This window comes from Cyprinus carpio, chromosome B11 (genome assembly GCF_018340385.1).
Source record: "Cyprinus carpio isolate SPL01 chromosome B11, ASM1834038v1, whole genome shotgun sequence".
NCBI classification, from domain to species: domain Eukaryota; kingdom Metazoa; phylum Chordata; class Actinopteri; order Cypriniformes; family Cyprinidae; genus Cyprinus; species Cyprinus carpio.
This window is the reverse complement of record NC_056607.1, coordinates 10769769-10785649: the sequence shown is the minus strand read 5'-3', so window position 1 is coordinate 10785649 and position 15881 is coordinate 10769769. Positions and strand designations below refer to the sequence as shown.

The following is a 15881-nucleotide window of genomic DNA, read 5'->3' as shown; positions in this document are numbered from 1 at the left end:
ATAAGGGGAGAAAAATGAAAATTCTGTCATTAATTACTCACCCTCAGGTTGTTCCATACCCTTAAGATTTGGACATGAGGGTGAGTAATTAATGACAGAATTTTCATTTTTGGGTAAACTATCCCTTTAAAATAATTTTCATAAAAAAAGCTAAAATAACACAAAATATACATAAGATAAATTGAAATGAAAATTAGAAATGTTGCCTTTGCAACTAACTAAAACTAAAACTGAAATAAAAAAATAAACACTAAACTGTATTTAATAAAATACTAATGAAAATGACAAAAAGTACAAAACACAATTACTGAAATGTTAAAATTAAAACAAAAGTTAAAATAAAAGAAAATTCAAAATATTAATAAATACTACATGTAAATACTACCATAGTTATATACTAAAATATGAATAAATATGCCATATATATTGCATGATATCATTGCTTATGGGTGGAGTTCATTTTGTGGTTTGCGTGAGGGACCCAAGGTTTAGTACAACACTGCATCCATGCATATAACTGTTTTATTACCACATTTAAAAACTTAGTAGTCATCTCTAAACACTGACTGACAGTGTTTACAGTGTAACAGTGTTTTTTCATCAATCTGTATTTTTCCAATGTTGCTTCAAGCTTTTATGTGTGTATGAATAAGGGTTTGTGTACAAGTCTAGTAGTCAAGAGCACAGATCAAGGCCACACCCTGTTTGATCCAGTGCCCTTGCGTACGATCTGTGGGCAGCTCAACTGCAATTACATAGTTAGTTGAGTGCCCGGTGGTTGAGAGAGTTCCTGTGGGGAAAAAAAACAGTACATTTCAGGTAAAAAAACAAAACAAATTGTCACATAAATCACAATGACTCCACGGGATGTCACAAAGAAACGCTCTTCAAATTGCTCACCAGCACGGGTAAGAGTTTTGTAGATAGGACACATGTAGATTCCAGACAGAGGGGGCTTGCGGTTGGGAACGGGTACCATCCAGATAACAGCCATCTCTGTGTAGAGCTCTTTGGGACGGGATTCAGTAAGCTGGCCTGTTTCTGAATCCCAGCGTGCCCCTTCAAGATACAGACCATGGATGAAGCAGCCGATGTCGGGCCTCACAGTCAGCTCTGCTACTGCTTCCTTCATCACCTAAACGAGGGTTCAAATAGAGGAAATCAAAGAAAACCGATAAAAGAATGGTTCCTAAAAAATATACACATCATGCTGTTTAGATATGCAACAGAACGTAATATTCCAATGTTTGACCTTCTCAGGTATGCCATACTTCTCTTAATGGTCTATCAAATATCAAGCTTGCTTTGAGAGCTTGCATTACACAGAGTTTAATGCAAGAAAGCCTTGCTGTTGAAAGCAAATTATGCACCTTAAAGTCAAAAGCAATGGTGTCAATGGAGACCGAAGCGCGTCGGGCAAAGTTCTGCATGGTTCCTGTGAGGAAGGCTTGGGGGAAGAAGAACCCACTGATCCAGAAAACAGCAGGAATGCCATCTGAAATCCAGTTCTGCAAAAAGCTTATGCGCTGAACCAGATCTGACACCCAGGAAGCCAACGGCTTAAGAGATGGATATGCTTGGAAAATATTAAAAGAAGAACATTATGCTACCCATCAAATATATCAAATAAGTCTAAGCCCTCAGTAGTCAAAGTGCTAATTCTGAGTTGAGTTACACACACAAGAGTGTTTGCATAGTCAAGTCATAACAAAAACACTCATTCCACAAATTCAGTGCATGTCTTGCATGGTTAACATTCTTGCCTTGGCCTTCCATAGTTCTGGAACAGCGTTGATGAACAGACTGTTAGACATCAGCTCCAGTTCAGATGACATAACCACCAAACCCTTCAAAGCCTTCACCAGATCACTGAGACTCTGGGAAATCACTGATAACAACTTATTATATCTGTAAAAGTGATAGAGTGGTGCATTTTTAGAGTGTTATTATTATTTTTTTTTTAAATATACACTATTAAATATACACTATCTGTAAGATTTTTCAGTGTTTTTGAAAAAACAGTAATAGCAATACTGTTAAATAATATTGCAATTCAAAATAACCATTTTCTATTTTAATATATTTTTATTTATAATTCTATTTATTTATATTTTTAACATAATTTTCTAGAAACTGAAAACTTACCTTATAACCTCCTGAACCAGGACCGTGTTCATAGATTCTTCATACATCACTGGGTATTTATGCATGACCTCCTGCACATTAATGAGACTGGGAATCTTCTCCACAATCCCCCTCCACAATTTCCTCTATGATCTTTATGTGTAGAGGAGAAAAGAGAGTGAGCATTAAACCTAAAATGCATATGCATTGTACTTCACTGGTGTTAAGAACAATCCATAATTGCAGCGTTACAACTACATTACATTACATTACAACATTACAATTTAAAGCAACAATTTATATATATATATATATATATATATATATATATATATATATATATATATATATTTTATATATATATGTATATATATTTTTTTTTTTTTTTTTTATTTGTTTTTTTTTAAATGTAATTTATTCCTTTGATGGCAACAGCATTTTTTAATAATGTAAAAGTATTCAATATTTTTTATATAAACTGAATGCATCCTTGATATATACAAATAATTCATAAAAGAAAAATTCTGAGCAATATATATTCAGTTTATAAACTGGTATATTAAATTCAAATAAATGTATGTAGAATCAATATGACATACCTCATCTCTGGACTTGCCTCCGCTGGCTGCTGCTCTGGGCTGGAGCTTCACTAAAGTTCCCAGCAGAGTAAATGTCTCATTTTGTGCAAAGCTTATGTTGGCATTGTCATGGAGGCCAAAAATCTCTGGTGAGTCGTTAATTGGTAAACCACGAAAGTATGTCAAATAACCCCAAAAAAAACAAAAACAACAAAAAAAAACCAACCATTAAATGTATTGCATACCTCTAAACATAACAGAACACAAGCTAAATTGTAAGCCTGTGGAGGGAAACGTTCATTTTGCACTGATCTGAGATCAGCTTTATTGTTGTTTCATAATATCTGAGGTTAAGAGATATCAGTTCTGGACCTTGACATTGTTCTCAGTGCTGATTTGTCTGTATTCTCCAGAAGGAGAGTAAAGGTGTTCAGGGCCCAGAACAGCAGGGCAGTAGAAATCCTCCAGAATGGTTAGGATGCAGCGGCGATCCCAGTTGTCTGTCACACGACCCCCATAGTTTATTTCCCCTGCAGTATACTTCAGAACCTGAACAGTGAGGGAGAGAGAGAGAGATCAGTAAGATCTGCGAGTGTTGCTTCCTTTATACAAACATAAACACTACCAAATATAGATGTTTAGATGTTCTGGAATTGTTTAAAATGTATGTTTAATCAGCTAAGGATATGCACAAAGGAAGGGAAATACTCTGCAGAGAGACATGAAACTGTGTGTGGCAAGAGAACATCTGGATTTGCCTTATATGGGATGTCCTGATATTCATCCAGGAACATTTTCAGCTGGCTGAGGCAGATATGCAGGTCCCCATCCGTAAACTCATATGGAATGTTAAATCCTAGTGGGCCGAATTTCCTGCGCTCAATAGCATTTCCATGGAAAAGGCACAGAGACAGGAGGAGAGCCTTAAACTCTGCTGTCTGCCAAAAGACATGCGAAATAAATAAAAAGAGAACTATATTTAATAATAAACATAAATGAGAAAGATATCATATTACATATTTACATTTACATACACTGGTGTTTATACTTCAGCATTCATTTGGGGTCAGAATAAGTTTTTAAAAAAAATATTGTTTATTAAGCAAGGATGCATTAAAGGGTTACTTCACCCAAAAATGAAAATTCTGTCATTAATTACTCAGCCTCATGTCGTTCAACCCGTTAGACCTCCATACGCCGTTTATGTTCAGTGGATATTCTCAAAAATGGCTCTAGGGTGATGCGGAGGAGATGAATTGTTGAATAAAGTCATTATTTTATTTTGTTTTGAACACAAAAAGTATTCTCGTAGCTTCGTAAAATTACAGTTGAACCACTGATGTCACATGGATTATTTTAATGATCTCCTTGCTACATTTCTGGACCTTGATCGTGTAAGGACACCTGCTGTCTATGAGAGGGTCAGAGAGCTCTCGGGATGCATTAAAAATATCTTAATTTCCGAACATAAAAAGAACACATATCATACTGGAACAAAACAACATAAAATAAATAAACAAATGACAGAATTTTCATTTTTGAGGGAACTATCCCTCTAAACTGACCAAAAACATTTCTATTTCAAATAAATGCTGTTCTTTTGAATTCCTATTTATCAAAGAGTATTGAAAAAAAAATGGTTTCTACAAAATCATTAAGCAGCAAAAGTGTTTTCAGTGATAGTTTCTGCTGAAAATTCAGATTTGCCATCACAGGAATAATTACCTTTTAAAAGAAAAAAGAACATTTTATTTGTAATAATATTTCACAACTTATTTTTTAATTTTGTTCAAATAAATGCAGTCTTGTTGATTACAAGAGTCTTTTTTTCAAAAACAAAAAATATTGCTTTAATCCAAATTAATATGACTTTTTTTTTCTCAACATAAAAAGACAAAGAAAATGTGCTTATTTTCAACAGGTACCTTAGTACAGGAAGTGATGAAATCATCAGTGAGGCTGCCATAGGTCCTCAGGAGATTGGCTTTAATGCCTCGTGGTGGTTCTATGGTCATCTTGGAGCCATTCTGCAGAATAGAGACTGGAAACTTGTTGCTGGGCAGACTAGTGAGCCAAAGACGGAAGTCCCGATTAACCTACAATCAAACAAGTGTTACAGTACATTTAAACAAACTCTTCCTTTTGAAAAAAAAACTAAACAAAACAATGAATGTAACAAAGATTAATAGGTATACTCAACAAACAGTCAATAAAAACTAAAATAGCTAGTCAGGTGTGTCGAACTTTGTCAGGATCGATGTTCTCAATGAGTCTCTCCAGAGATGGCATCCAGCTGGGAGCGAGGTGGCAGTTCTGGAAGAAGACCCATTGTCCTTTCTCCATGGCGCTGTGCATCATGGCCTCAGCACTGGGGCCCTGACATACAACCAATGCTGTTAGCCCAATATAGTCAATATACTCAAATATATGTAGATATAGTGTCTTATAATGTCTCTATTATTACTCACTTGTTCACTCATCCATTACTAATGCTTACACAATGCAGAGCAGTTGAGAACACAATATTAGTGACATTATTAGTGATATTAGTGACAGAATAAAGTGACACTACTACAAAACGGCCAATACCCAATATAGTTCACTATATATAATTTTGGTTATAGACAGTTTTAGTCCATGTTTAACTGGACAAATTTCACTTTATTACATTAAGCTATAACAAACACACACACACACACACACACATATACATACATATATATATATATATATATAAAATGCTATTAAAATGTATGCACTAAAGGGAAGTACTTGCACTAAAGATGATTATTTGTAAACTGGTTGGTGTCAGCCTGTAGGTCAGGTGTTTTACAGTTCTTTAATAGGTGGCAAGGAACATTGCAGGCTTTCAGAAACTTTAAATAGGAACATTATTAGCACTAGGGTGAGGAGTCTTCTTTTATCAGCATTTGTCTACTGAAAAGATCAAATGTATGGAGAGAATCTTAATCTCAGGGTCTCAAACGTGTGAGGGTGGATACTTTGAACTAAAATTCCATGTAGGACATACTTAAAACATTTTTTTTTGTTTCGCACATACTCCATTTGCAGTGCATATGCAGTCCATGTGTGTTACGTATGTGGTGCAGAAGCAGCACGGACTCATTGTGCTTTCACACAGGATGCGTTTGCAGTCTGCTCCTGATCCGCAGCTGTTTACCACAAACACAAAATTAATCCATTGTTTTGATTTCAAATCCGAAGGTTGTTAGCCTATACTGAAAGTGCTTTTTCAGCATTGTGATGATGTGATCCTCTTTTATCACAGTACAGTTACACAATCTTTCATAGACATATCCTACTTTTCTTGAGTTAGGCTATCACAAATATTTTAAATTAAAACTTACCACTGAAAGAAGCAGTCGGCTCTTGAGCCTTTTACTTTTAAATCTTTATCACAAACAGTCCCACGGGTCTTAAAGAACTTAGTTTTTCTAACACCACAAGACACAAGTGCACTTTTCTTTGTTTTAAACCTAGCCAAAAAGCCTGTGAAACACAGTAGACTTTAATTATATCTATTTATTGTGAAATTACTACATTTCCATGTCAATCTATGTTCATTTTTACAGCGAACAAAGCGCTGTCACTTTAATTCAGCGCATGCAGCACAGCAAAAATAGACTCAGTGCGGAAACGATCGCTGCACTGCTGCAGACGCACTGCTCCTGTAATGCACTGCCAGATCGCAATCACATGCAGTGTGAACGCTCTGATCCGTTAACATGGCTGTGGAAAAAAATACGCACCGCAAACAGAGTATGTGTGAAATAGGCGTTAGTCTGACTATACATTTATGATATCAGTTTCTGCATATGTTTATCTCTGGATGTTTTGTGTTCGGACCTGTCCTTGGCCAAGGGAGATGGCAGTCATCTTCTTTGAAAACTTCATGACCTCTGCAAACTTATAGAGGTCAGCAGCGGGGTCGGTACCAGGAGAAAGCACAAAAATGAGGGCGGTGGAAGGAGACGAATCTTTAAACACCACAGACAGGTCTGATGTCTGAGAGACAAGAGAAACATTGTCGAATGAGAGACATGACAAATCAAAACCAAAAACAGTGAGTCACACAGAAAAACATTATTAGTATGACTCAAAAATATGCAAATACCTGCTACAGGGTGAATTCAAATTAACCTTTGTTTATTTAACATTCCAATGCAGAGTTCTTACATAAACAGTGTTCCGTTAATATCAAAATGCTATTAGATTGTTTACGCTATTATATGATGATATGAGCAAGGTGTGTATATAGAGCATATGTGTGAGTACCTGTGGCTCGATGAAGTTCTGACCCAGCTGTGAAGCCACGAAGTCCTGCAGGCCGTGAGTGAGCCGGTCAGCTCTCAGACAGCGCAGAACCAGAAGCTTCTGAAATGAGTCTAAACCACTGTCCCACTCGCCTGGAAGAGGCTCCCTGTTCACATATGCTTATAAACTTAGAATCTAAACCCGACATGCACAATAACAAAAACATTTACAACCTCTAATAGGGCCTACAAGTATGTTTGTGCCTACCTCTGTGGCTGGCTGCTGTCGAATATACTCTTGAATGCAGACTCGTGTTTGGAGAAGCTCTCTGGCAGGTTACTGAAGGTGGGGAGGGTGCTCAGTGCCAGTATGTCCTGCCAGGCTCTCATGGAGAGCCAGTTTGGAGCAGGGTTTGGAGCCTGATGTTGGGGCCGCCCCCCTGATAACAAGTATTGCCACTCAGCCTGTACACATTCAAATCAAGATATTTCTTTACTTTGTTATTATTTCTTCCTCACTACAAACACAAAAAGATTATATGACATTTGTTTTATCACAGCACAATCAAATAAAGCTATAGTGGAAGAAATATTAGCATTATTAAAAGCAGTTGTAGTGATAAAGATCAAAAGAAAATAGAGACAGAATTCACTTAATGAAATTGTTTTAAATGTCCTTGTGTGGTCTCTGATAAACTGATAAACATTTGCCATAAATATTTGCTGGCTGGAAAGAAAGAGGCTGAGCTAGAATAAAAGAAAAAAAAGGTTGAGATAAAGACAAGAGAGATTTAATCCTGTTTTTCATCTTGCTAACCATATCAATCTTGCTGTCATTCATCAGAATTCTGGAACAGAGGAGGAAGGCAAACATCAGCTTGTGTTTCTCAAAAAGACTGCGACAGACGTTACTGTACAAGCTGAAGGTGAAGAACTCATTAATGTTGAAAATACGCTCCTTCACTTTATCTGTGGGGAAATAAGACAAGATAGTTAGTTAATCAGTTTGTTAATTTATAAAATCATTTATAATGTTTATTAACTATTACTGCAAATGTCTATAAGATGTCTAAAATAAGATGTCTTAAACTGTCTTGGTAAACCTGGATAAAATATCTTGTACTGTAGCTATAAATTTCTAGTACTGAAAAAGTCATGTAAATGAATAAAATGAAAAATATCTCCATGGGCATTTTTATAATGAATAGAATTTTTTTCTAGTTATACCAAGCTCTAAAATATTTTAATGGGTAGAAATAATAATAAAAAAGTTTAAAAGTAAAAAAAAAAATGTTTTTAAAAATAAAATAAAAATGTTATCCTTATCCAGTAAATCACATATAACTCGAAAAGATATGAAGCCTTTGAATATTGTTGTGGGCAGTGGAAAATGACCTTGGAGACAAAAAGGTTGATAACCAGTGGTCTAAAAAAAACTTCAGGTTCTTTAATGTCTTCAATGTCAAAGGTCAATAATAGAAGGGCAAGATTTCACCTGCTTTCTTTGAGTTAGCTATGCCACTCATAAAAATCCCCAGGAACCACTCCAGAGAGTACTGGTACATGGGGTCCACATTTGACAGATCTGACACACAGAAGAAGAGGATCTGGGCTCTGACAGCCACTGGGACGTATTCCAGACGTGTGGCGTCAATGTCCCTCTCAGTCGCCTCAGCTGCAGTCACTTTAGCCTAATGGTTTGAAAATGTTCAAAAATCACTGATTTGGTATTAGATTTCTACAGCATAAATAGAAAGCAGATTTAGCTCTGCGCAAGCCTTTCTTTCAGACCTGAATTTCTTCGGCTTTGACTTTGGAGGCCCCAAGCACTCTTATCAATTCCTCGTCATCAACAGGGTTTCCCTCTGAAGAGCTCAGTCGGAACAGGATCTGGTCTTCTATCTCCTTTAACTCCTGTTTCATTTGTGCATTACTCACAATGAGTTGGTTCTTCACCTTTTCCAGATCAGGTCTCTCTTCAGCTACGAGACAGCCTAGCAGCTGATCCTCTAGCCCACTGTATGAATACGCACAGAAACCCAACACATGTGAAATCCAGAATCCACCTCTCAATCTAAAAGCCCATATTATGTTCTTGTCTTAAAAAATTTAAGAGCAGCACCTGGGTGAGAGGGTGAAGTTAATGAGAGTCACTTTAGTAGAGATCTCCGGTGAGTAATGTGGGTTGGGCAGCTTAGTGGTGATGTACATCTTGAAGTCATCATGATAGTGAATGACAGTGTCTCCGAGTTTTAGAACTACGTTGCCTTCATGGGTATATGTCTGAAGAGCATACACTCAAGAAAGTCAGATTTACACTACAGGCAGCTAAGAAATACTATAACAAAAGGATCATTAAAATCATCAAACACTCTTCATATGCATGTGGCTGCTATAGCACATTTTGAGTTTTATTTTATGATTTATTCACACAGAATAGTGATGAATACTTGTCGTAGGAGCACAGGGTCCAATGCAGGGTCTAGCTCCTCCCCAACATTCTCCAGCAAGCAAGGCTTTCCAAAGCGGATGGCATTTTCTAAACTACGCAGGAAGTCTCGGTCACTTAACTTTATCACAGCTAATGTGTTATCACGCTCCTGTGGAAACAGAACAAAAGCAAAGACCATGAGAAAAGGCAGAAACAACAATTGCACTGGACTAAATTATTCAGTACAATATACACAATACTGTTCAAAAGTTTAGGGTCATTAAGATTCTAGTCCCATCTCATCAGCATTAACTGCAATTTTTAATAAATTATATGCAGCCTGGTGAGCATAAGAGACTTTTTTCAAAAACATAAAAAAATTATTGACCCAAAACTGTTGGACACTGGTGCATGATTTAGCAAGTTAGTTTTGTTAAAAATGTTTTTAGTATAATAATTCTGTATAATTATTACCGTGTTCTTAATCCACTTGTTGGCCTGTCCCTGCGGATCGATAAACAGAGGCCAGCGCTGAGAGTATTGAGCAATCACTCCGTTCTCCACAGAAAGACTATCCTTGGGCAGCCCTGCAATCTACACACAAAATCACACATGCAAATAAATAAATACACTTAAAATATTAATAACTAGCATATTTACATAACAAACAGTATTATGTCTATGCACTGAAGTACTTATGTGTCGGTCTCTAACCTGCCAGGAGCGGATTTTGACTTTGTCTCCCAGTGTGCTGATCAGGTTGGGCCGCTCTGTGTGAGGGACTGTCAGTTCTTTAAAACCCCTGAGCCACTCCTCAGCCATCGCTGAACGATATTCTCCCTGCAGAAATCATACATATTTATATCTACTCTCTCTGTGAATCTCCCAATTAAATGTTAAAGGTGAGATTTTTCTGCATTACGGCAATAAGAAAAAAGTGCTTATTTGTCAAGAAAATAATCTTTGAAAATCAGAAAAATTTCTTTTGATTTTAGGGTGAAATATGCCCTGATTTCGAACAGTTTTTGTAAACAACCACCCTCATAATTAACTCAATCAAATATTCAAACATCATTTCACCCAATATGCATTTTCGCTGCTGCACTCCCACACACTTACAGTGAAGGGTCCGAGGTAAGCTATGTATCCTGCAGCGAGCAACACATCTCCTGCCACGTTATTCACCATGTACTCCAGCTGCTGAACGGTCTCTCTCCAGCGCACCTTCTCATCAGCCAGTCCACCAATCAGCTGCCACACACAACAACATCCTGTGTCTGAACCGCCATATGTGCTCAACAGAAACTCAAAGTATAGCAAACTTCTACAAAACACATTTGCTAGTCATATATATCATGCTGATGCAAATCACGCCAGCATGGTAAAATGGTAAGTTTGACAGGCCAGTGTCACAGTGAAATAAATGCAAAATTAAATAGTTTTTCTCCACTCACCTTATCTGCACGGATCAATCTGTTCTCACACAGCTGACATTTGGCATCTAGCTCGTCTCTCTTGGTCAGGCATTCATGATACTTGGCCTGCAGTGTAGCAATGCCCTCCTCTACAGCTGCTAGTTTCTCCTTAGCATTGTCCAGAATGCGTTGTGTTACAGCCAGATCCTCCTGAGATTCCTGCAAGGCTTGCTACTCACACACACACACACACACACACACACACACACACACACACACACAAATAAACACAAAAAAAAAAAAAAACAAAAAAAAACACATAGTAGAGCATTAATATAGTTATTAAATTAGCCTCAGTTTTGGTCTGTTCACAAAAACTTCAATATGCTGCTGAACAGCTTTAGGAAGAAAAGTGCTTAAAATGTTGTAATTACAGACACAGATATACAGATAAAGTGAATGAACATTTAAGGAGATTTAAGCTAAACAATGGATTAGGCAGAAAGGAATCAAGCTCCTACCCGTTTGGGCTCTACAGCTCTGGCCACAAAATGGTACACATGCATTGCTCGCACCCACTGACAGATGGAAGTACAGGCTTTGGACACCTTGGCGATTGAGTCAGGCTGGAACTCTGGGTTATCAATGTAAGGCTGCACTTGTTTGATCACCGAATCTGGGATGTTGTCCTGTGGGATAAAAGACCAGAGCAATAGAAATTATACACTTCGGGCTTAAATGTTTCAATTAATATTTCTAATGCCATGAAGATTTTGAATTTGTACTAAAAAACCTTACAATGCTTGGGCTCTGTAAAAATTGTAATGTTTTTTCAATAAACCAAAGACTTTTATGCTCACCAAAATGGCATTTATTTAATATAAAATACAGTTAAAATATTAAAAATTTAAAACAAAATAAAAAAATAAAACTTTTATTTTAATAAATTTAATATATTTTAAAATGAAATTTAATTCAGTGACTGCGAAGCTGAATTCTCAGCGGCTATTATTTCAGTGTCATGTTGTGGTTCAGAAATCATTCTGAATGATTCTAAAATTAATCATATCTGATTTCGTGCACAAGAAACATTTCTTATTATCATCAGTGTACATTTACATTTATTTTATACTAAGTACGATTCAAATCTATTAAAGGGGTCCTATGATGCTCATAAAAAGAACATTATTTTGTGTATTTGGTGTGATGAAATGTGTTTGTGCGGTTTAAGGTTAAAAAACACATTATTTTCCACATACTGTACATTATTGTTTCTCCTCTATGCCCCGTCTTCTGAAATGCGTCGATGCACAATGCACATTTCTTAATATTTAACGTATATTAATGTCATTATTGATGAGGATTATATATTCTTTGAATAATATCGGTCTTTAAACGCAAGATATTTAAAGTTTACCAAAAGTATACTTGCAAAAGTTCCACTTTAGCACAATCAAATATACTTCAGTATATCTTAAGTTGGACGTCAGCACTACTTTTGCACAATTAATGTGCATTTCAGGTGTTTCAATTTAACAGACTTTAAGTAGGCCTATACCAGTTTAGAATAATAAAAATGCAATTAATGGTCATTTTTATTAAGTACATAAATATATAAAAGTATATGTAATATAATTTGCATGAAATAAATGTATTTCAAAGACATTTCAGTTTATTTATTTTCATTAGGTACACAGTAAACAAAAAGGGACATGCTTACATTACCCACATACAAAATAATCATCTCACCTTGTCATACTTGAAGAGACCATCCAGAAATTTTCCTGGATCTTGCAGAAGACCCTTTCCTGCATCCCAGTAGTCATCGACCTTCTCTCCGAGCTTCTCTCCTGCAACTTTCTTGGGTTTGATACCCTTCAGGATACAGACAGCTTCTATAACCAGCTTCACTCCTTGAGGAGGCCTCTGCATAGCCCGCACCTACAGTATATCAAAAACACACACACAGCTCCTTGTGAATTGGCATGACCTGAACTTTGTGCCATTTTGGACAGATGTGAACAGAAAATATGATGTATGCACCTCAACGACATCATTCTTTTTCAGCGACTTCAGGCTAGCGAGGGCAGCGTCCAAAGCAGGAAGCGCTTCATTCAGATCTTTCTGAGCATCATCAGCGATGGCCTGTGCCACACGAGCCTTTTCAGTGGCTTTAGCCTCCTCAGCCTGCACCGCTACACGGGTCTCCTCAGCTACCACTGTATCTTCCTACACACACACACACACACACACACACACACACACACACACACATATAAGGCAACAAAAATCAATCTGGAATTTTATTCATTCATGTTTGCCATCCTAACTTTTTTATTTTTGCTGTTTTATTCACTTTTATTTTCTCCATGGTGATCACAGTGTCCTTGGCTGCTTCCTCCAGCTGAGGCCTCATCATCTCCAACTCTTCCTGCATCTTGCTCACATCCTCTGCTGTACTCAGCAGCTACACACATACACATACAATCATAAAACACGTTTGTAGATCATGTAGAATGTGTAGGAAGAATAAGACGTTTCCTAAATCACCTTATCCAGGCCTGTTTTCATTCTCTGTCGAGCGCTGTGTAGCTCCTGCTTCTTCTGGCCAATCAGAGATGAGAAGATGCTGAGGAGCTCTAGGTAGCTTTTAGGAGTGACGTAGTTGTAGCGGGAAAGTTCAGCCAAGTACTGCTCACACTTCCTGGACACCATTTGATGGATCTCAACACACATCAGTGCCTGTAAGGAGAGACAGGTCAGTTTTACGATATTGTATACACTTACACATGCATATCACACACTTTTACTGACCAGGCTTTGGATGGCCGTAGGGCTGGCCTCCAGTTCTGGAAGCTCATTGAGGAAAGATGTTGCTACAGACTGTAGCGCCTCCTGTGGCCATGCGCTGAACCAGTCAATTGTGCAGCAGTTGACCAGTGAGGGGAACTGCCTGAGGCGAGCCCGGAACACTTCCCCTACTGGACTGTAGATGGAGACAGAGAACAGAGGTCTTGAGACTCAGTTTCCAACTGTTTACTGTATTTTCAAGCTGAAATATTATGGGATATTGTTCTAACAAATGGGACAACAGACAAAAAAAAATCTAGCTTTACACTAGATCTCTGCAACAGTTCTGAACAGTGTAGTTGTGCATTGAAGTATCAACAGAAGTATTAATATAAAGATAAACCTCATGCAGAGAACAGTGTGGATGTTGCTACGGACTCTCTTGATATAGGCTGCCATGAGGTTTGCTTTTGTGGGCTGCTGGCCCATGTCCTGAACCACAGGTTTCATGGCAGTCAGGATCCGTTCCTGCTCCTCTGAAGTATAAAGATTGGGCACATCGCCTGAGTTCAGGATGTTATTCACATCCTCCAGGAAAGATTCACTCTTAATCTGAAAACCGGCAGGTAAGACAGAAGAAATGTTTTAAAGACTTGAACAGCAACTTGTTGTGTGTTTGTGTCAATGTGATTTTCCTGCAGATACTGTAAATCTTTTAGGAACATAGGAAGATGTCTAAAGGATCATGTGACACTGAAGAAAATTAAGCTTTAAGCTTTTTTAAATGTTTATAATTATTACTGTGTTTACTATTTCTGATCAAATAAAAAGAGCTTTAGTGAGCATAAGAGACTTCTTCAATAAACATTAAAAAAATCTTACATATTCCAAGCTTTCGAACAGTATATCTGGTATATAATGTGAAAATGTTTATAATCTGTGAACTCACCTGTGTATCTACAAACAGGAAGGTGATTTGCACATTCTTCAGACCAGCCTTTAGCATGATGTTTTTGATGTCCTCTCTCCACTCGAGGAAGCCATAGTTCTTGGAGAGTTCAATTTGGAAGCACTCATATTCAGCTCTGACAATATAAGGACAGTCACATTCAAAACATCTGTTTAACAGTGAAGCCATAGATGAGGTCTTTAATTTGGTCTATAATTTTGGACTGTTTCCAAATGGACATATGAATGCTGGGATATAATAGCAGGATTTACACTGTAATCACTTTGTGGGTGGCCATGTATAAAGACATTTTCACTAAAAAGTTTAAGATCTGGCTAGTACTTAATTTTAAATATTGCCCCTTAAACACATTCTAGCAAAAACTTGGGAAAAAAATACTGTGTCTATTGTCAAATGATGTATTTGTATTATATATGTCACGGTTTATTAGATGTGTTTAAATAGTTCACGTATGTGTTCCAGGCATGATATAATTCTTTTCAGTTCAACATGGGTGGCAGATCAAAACGTTTACAGGCAAGGATCATTTTAACAAAAGTATTGATGTCAAAATTGTTAAGGTTTAACATAGTTTCAATTCGGTGGGTCAATGTAACTTCTGGTTTTGATAAAATAAAGCCTTATTCAACTGTTTCTCATTAGGGATGCTACTTATATTTTAAGGGCTCAGCATAACACTCTTTAGCTCTCACATGTGTGTCGCAAGCCTGGTAAGCGACTGGCGTCCACTGCCACCAACTCCTAACAGCAAAGCGTTCCCCAGGGGCTGGCGCAGGATGCGGCTGATACGACACACATGCTGTATGGCGTCCATGAACAGCACCAGCTTCATCTTAGTGGTGCTGGTCTGGTTATAATCATCCATGTACTCCTCCATCACACTGGCCAGCTGTATTAGTGGATACATAACAAGACTTAAAAAAAACTTTTGAATCAAAAAACTATTTTATGCAAAATACTTGCCAAGGCAAGCAAAATGCCAAAAAATGTGTGTGCCCACACAAAAGTCTGATCCAGGGTTATTACTGTTAAAAAAAATATCACTTGAAATAAAATAAACATGAACTGAAATTAAATTAAATATATATAAAAAAAAAATCAACTTATTTTATTTCAGCTAGCTGCCAAGGCAACAGTTCGAATATTCATTTAAAGTACTAAAAGAGTTGCAAAAAAATTAACTAAAAGCAAAATCTTAATAAACACACACACTATATATATATTTATATATATATATATATATATATATATATATATATATATATATATATATATATATATATTTGATATCAAACGTTT

General features: G+C 36.9%; 1 protein-coding gene across 1 annotated transcript in view; it reads right to left on the bottom strand.

Moving 5' to 3' along the window:
• Positions 1–422: 422 nt before the first annotated feature.
• The window catches only part of LOC109105285 (dynein axonemal heavy chain 1-like), a 37494-nt gene continuing 22035 nt past the window's right edge, over positions 423–15881 (bottom strand). Inside the window, 32 exon segments of the mRNA XM_042733887.1 lie at positions 423–790; positions 901–1135; positions 1371–1577; positions 1764–1908; positions 2146–2255; positions 2257–2277; positions 2724–2894; positions 3075–3251; positions 3461–3640; positions 4628–4798; positions 4947–5078; positions 6570–6728; positions 6999–7143; positions 7245–7441; positions 7794–7945; positions 8472–8667; positions 8768–8993; positions 9099–9259; positions 9427–9576; positions 9882–10001; positions 10122–10247; positions 10527–10658; positions 10862–11053; positions 11344–11511; positions 12572–12763; positions 12866–13051; positions 13179–13289; positions 13373–13564; positions 13637–13808; positions 14016–14224; positions 14562–14697; positions 15275–15471. Coding sequence (XP_042589821.1) covers positions 669–790; positions 901–1135; positions 1371–1577; positions 1764–1908; positions 2146–2255; positions 2257–2277; positions 2724–2894; positions 3075–3251; positions 3461–3640; positions 4628–4798; positions 4947–5078; positions 6570–6728; positions 6999–7143; positions 7245–7441; positions 7794–7945; positions 8472–8667; positions 8768–8993; positions 9099–9259; positions 9427–9576; positions 9882–10001; positions 10122–10247; positions 10527–10658; positions 10862–11053; positions 11344–11511; positions 12572–12763; positions 12866–13051; positions 13179–13289; positions 13373–13564; positions 13637–13808; positions 14016–14224; positions 14562–14697; positions 15275–15471 — 5190 coding nt within the window. The 3' untranslated portion in view covers positions 423–668.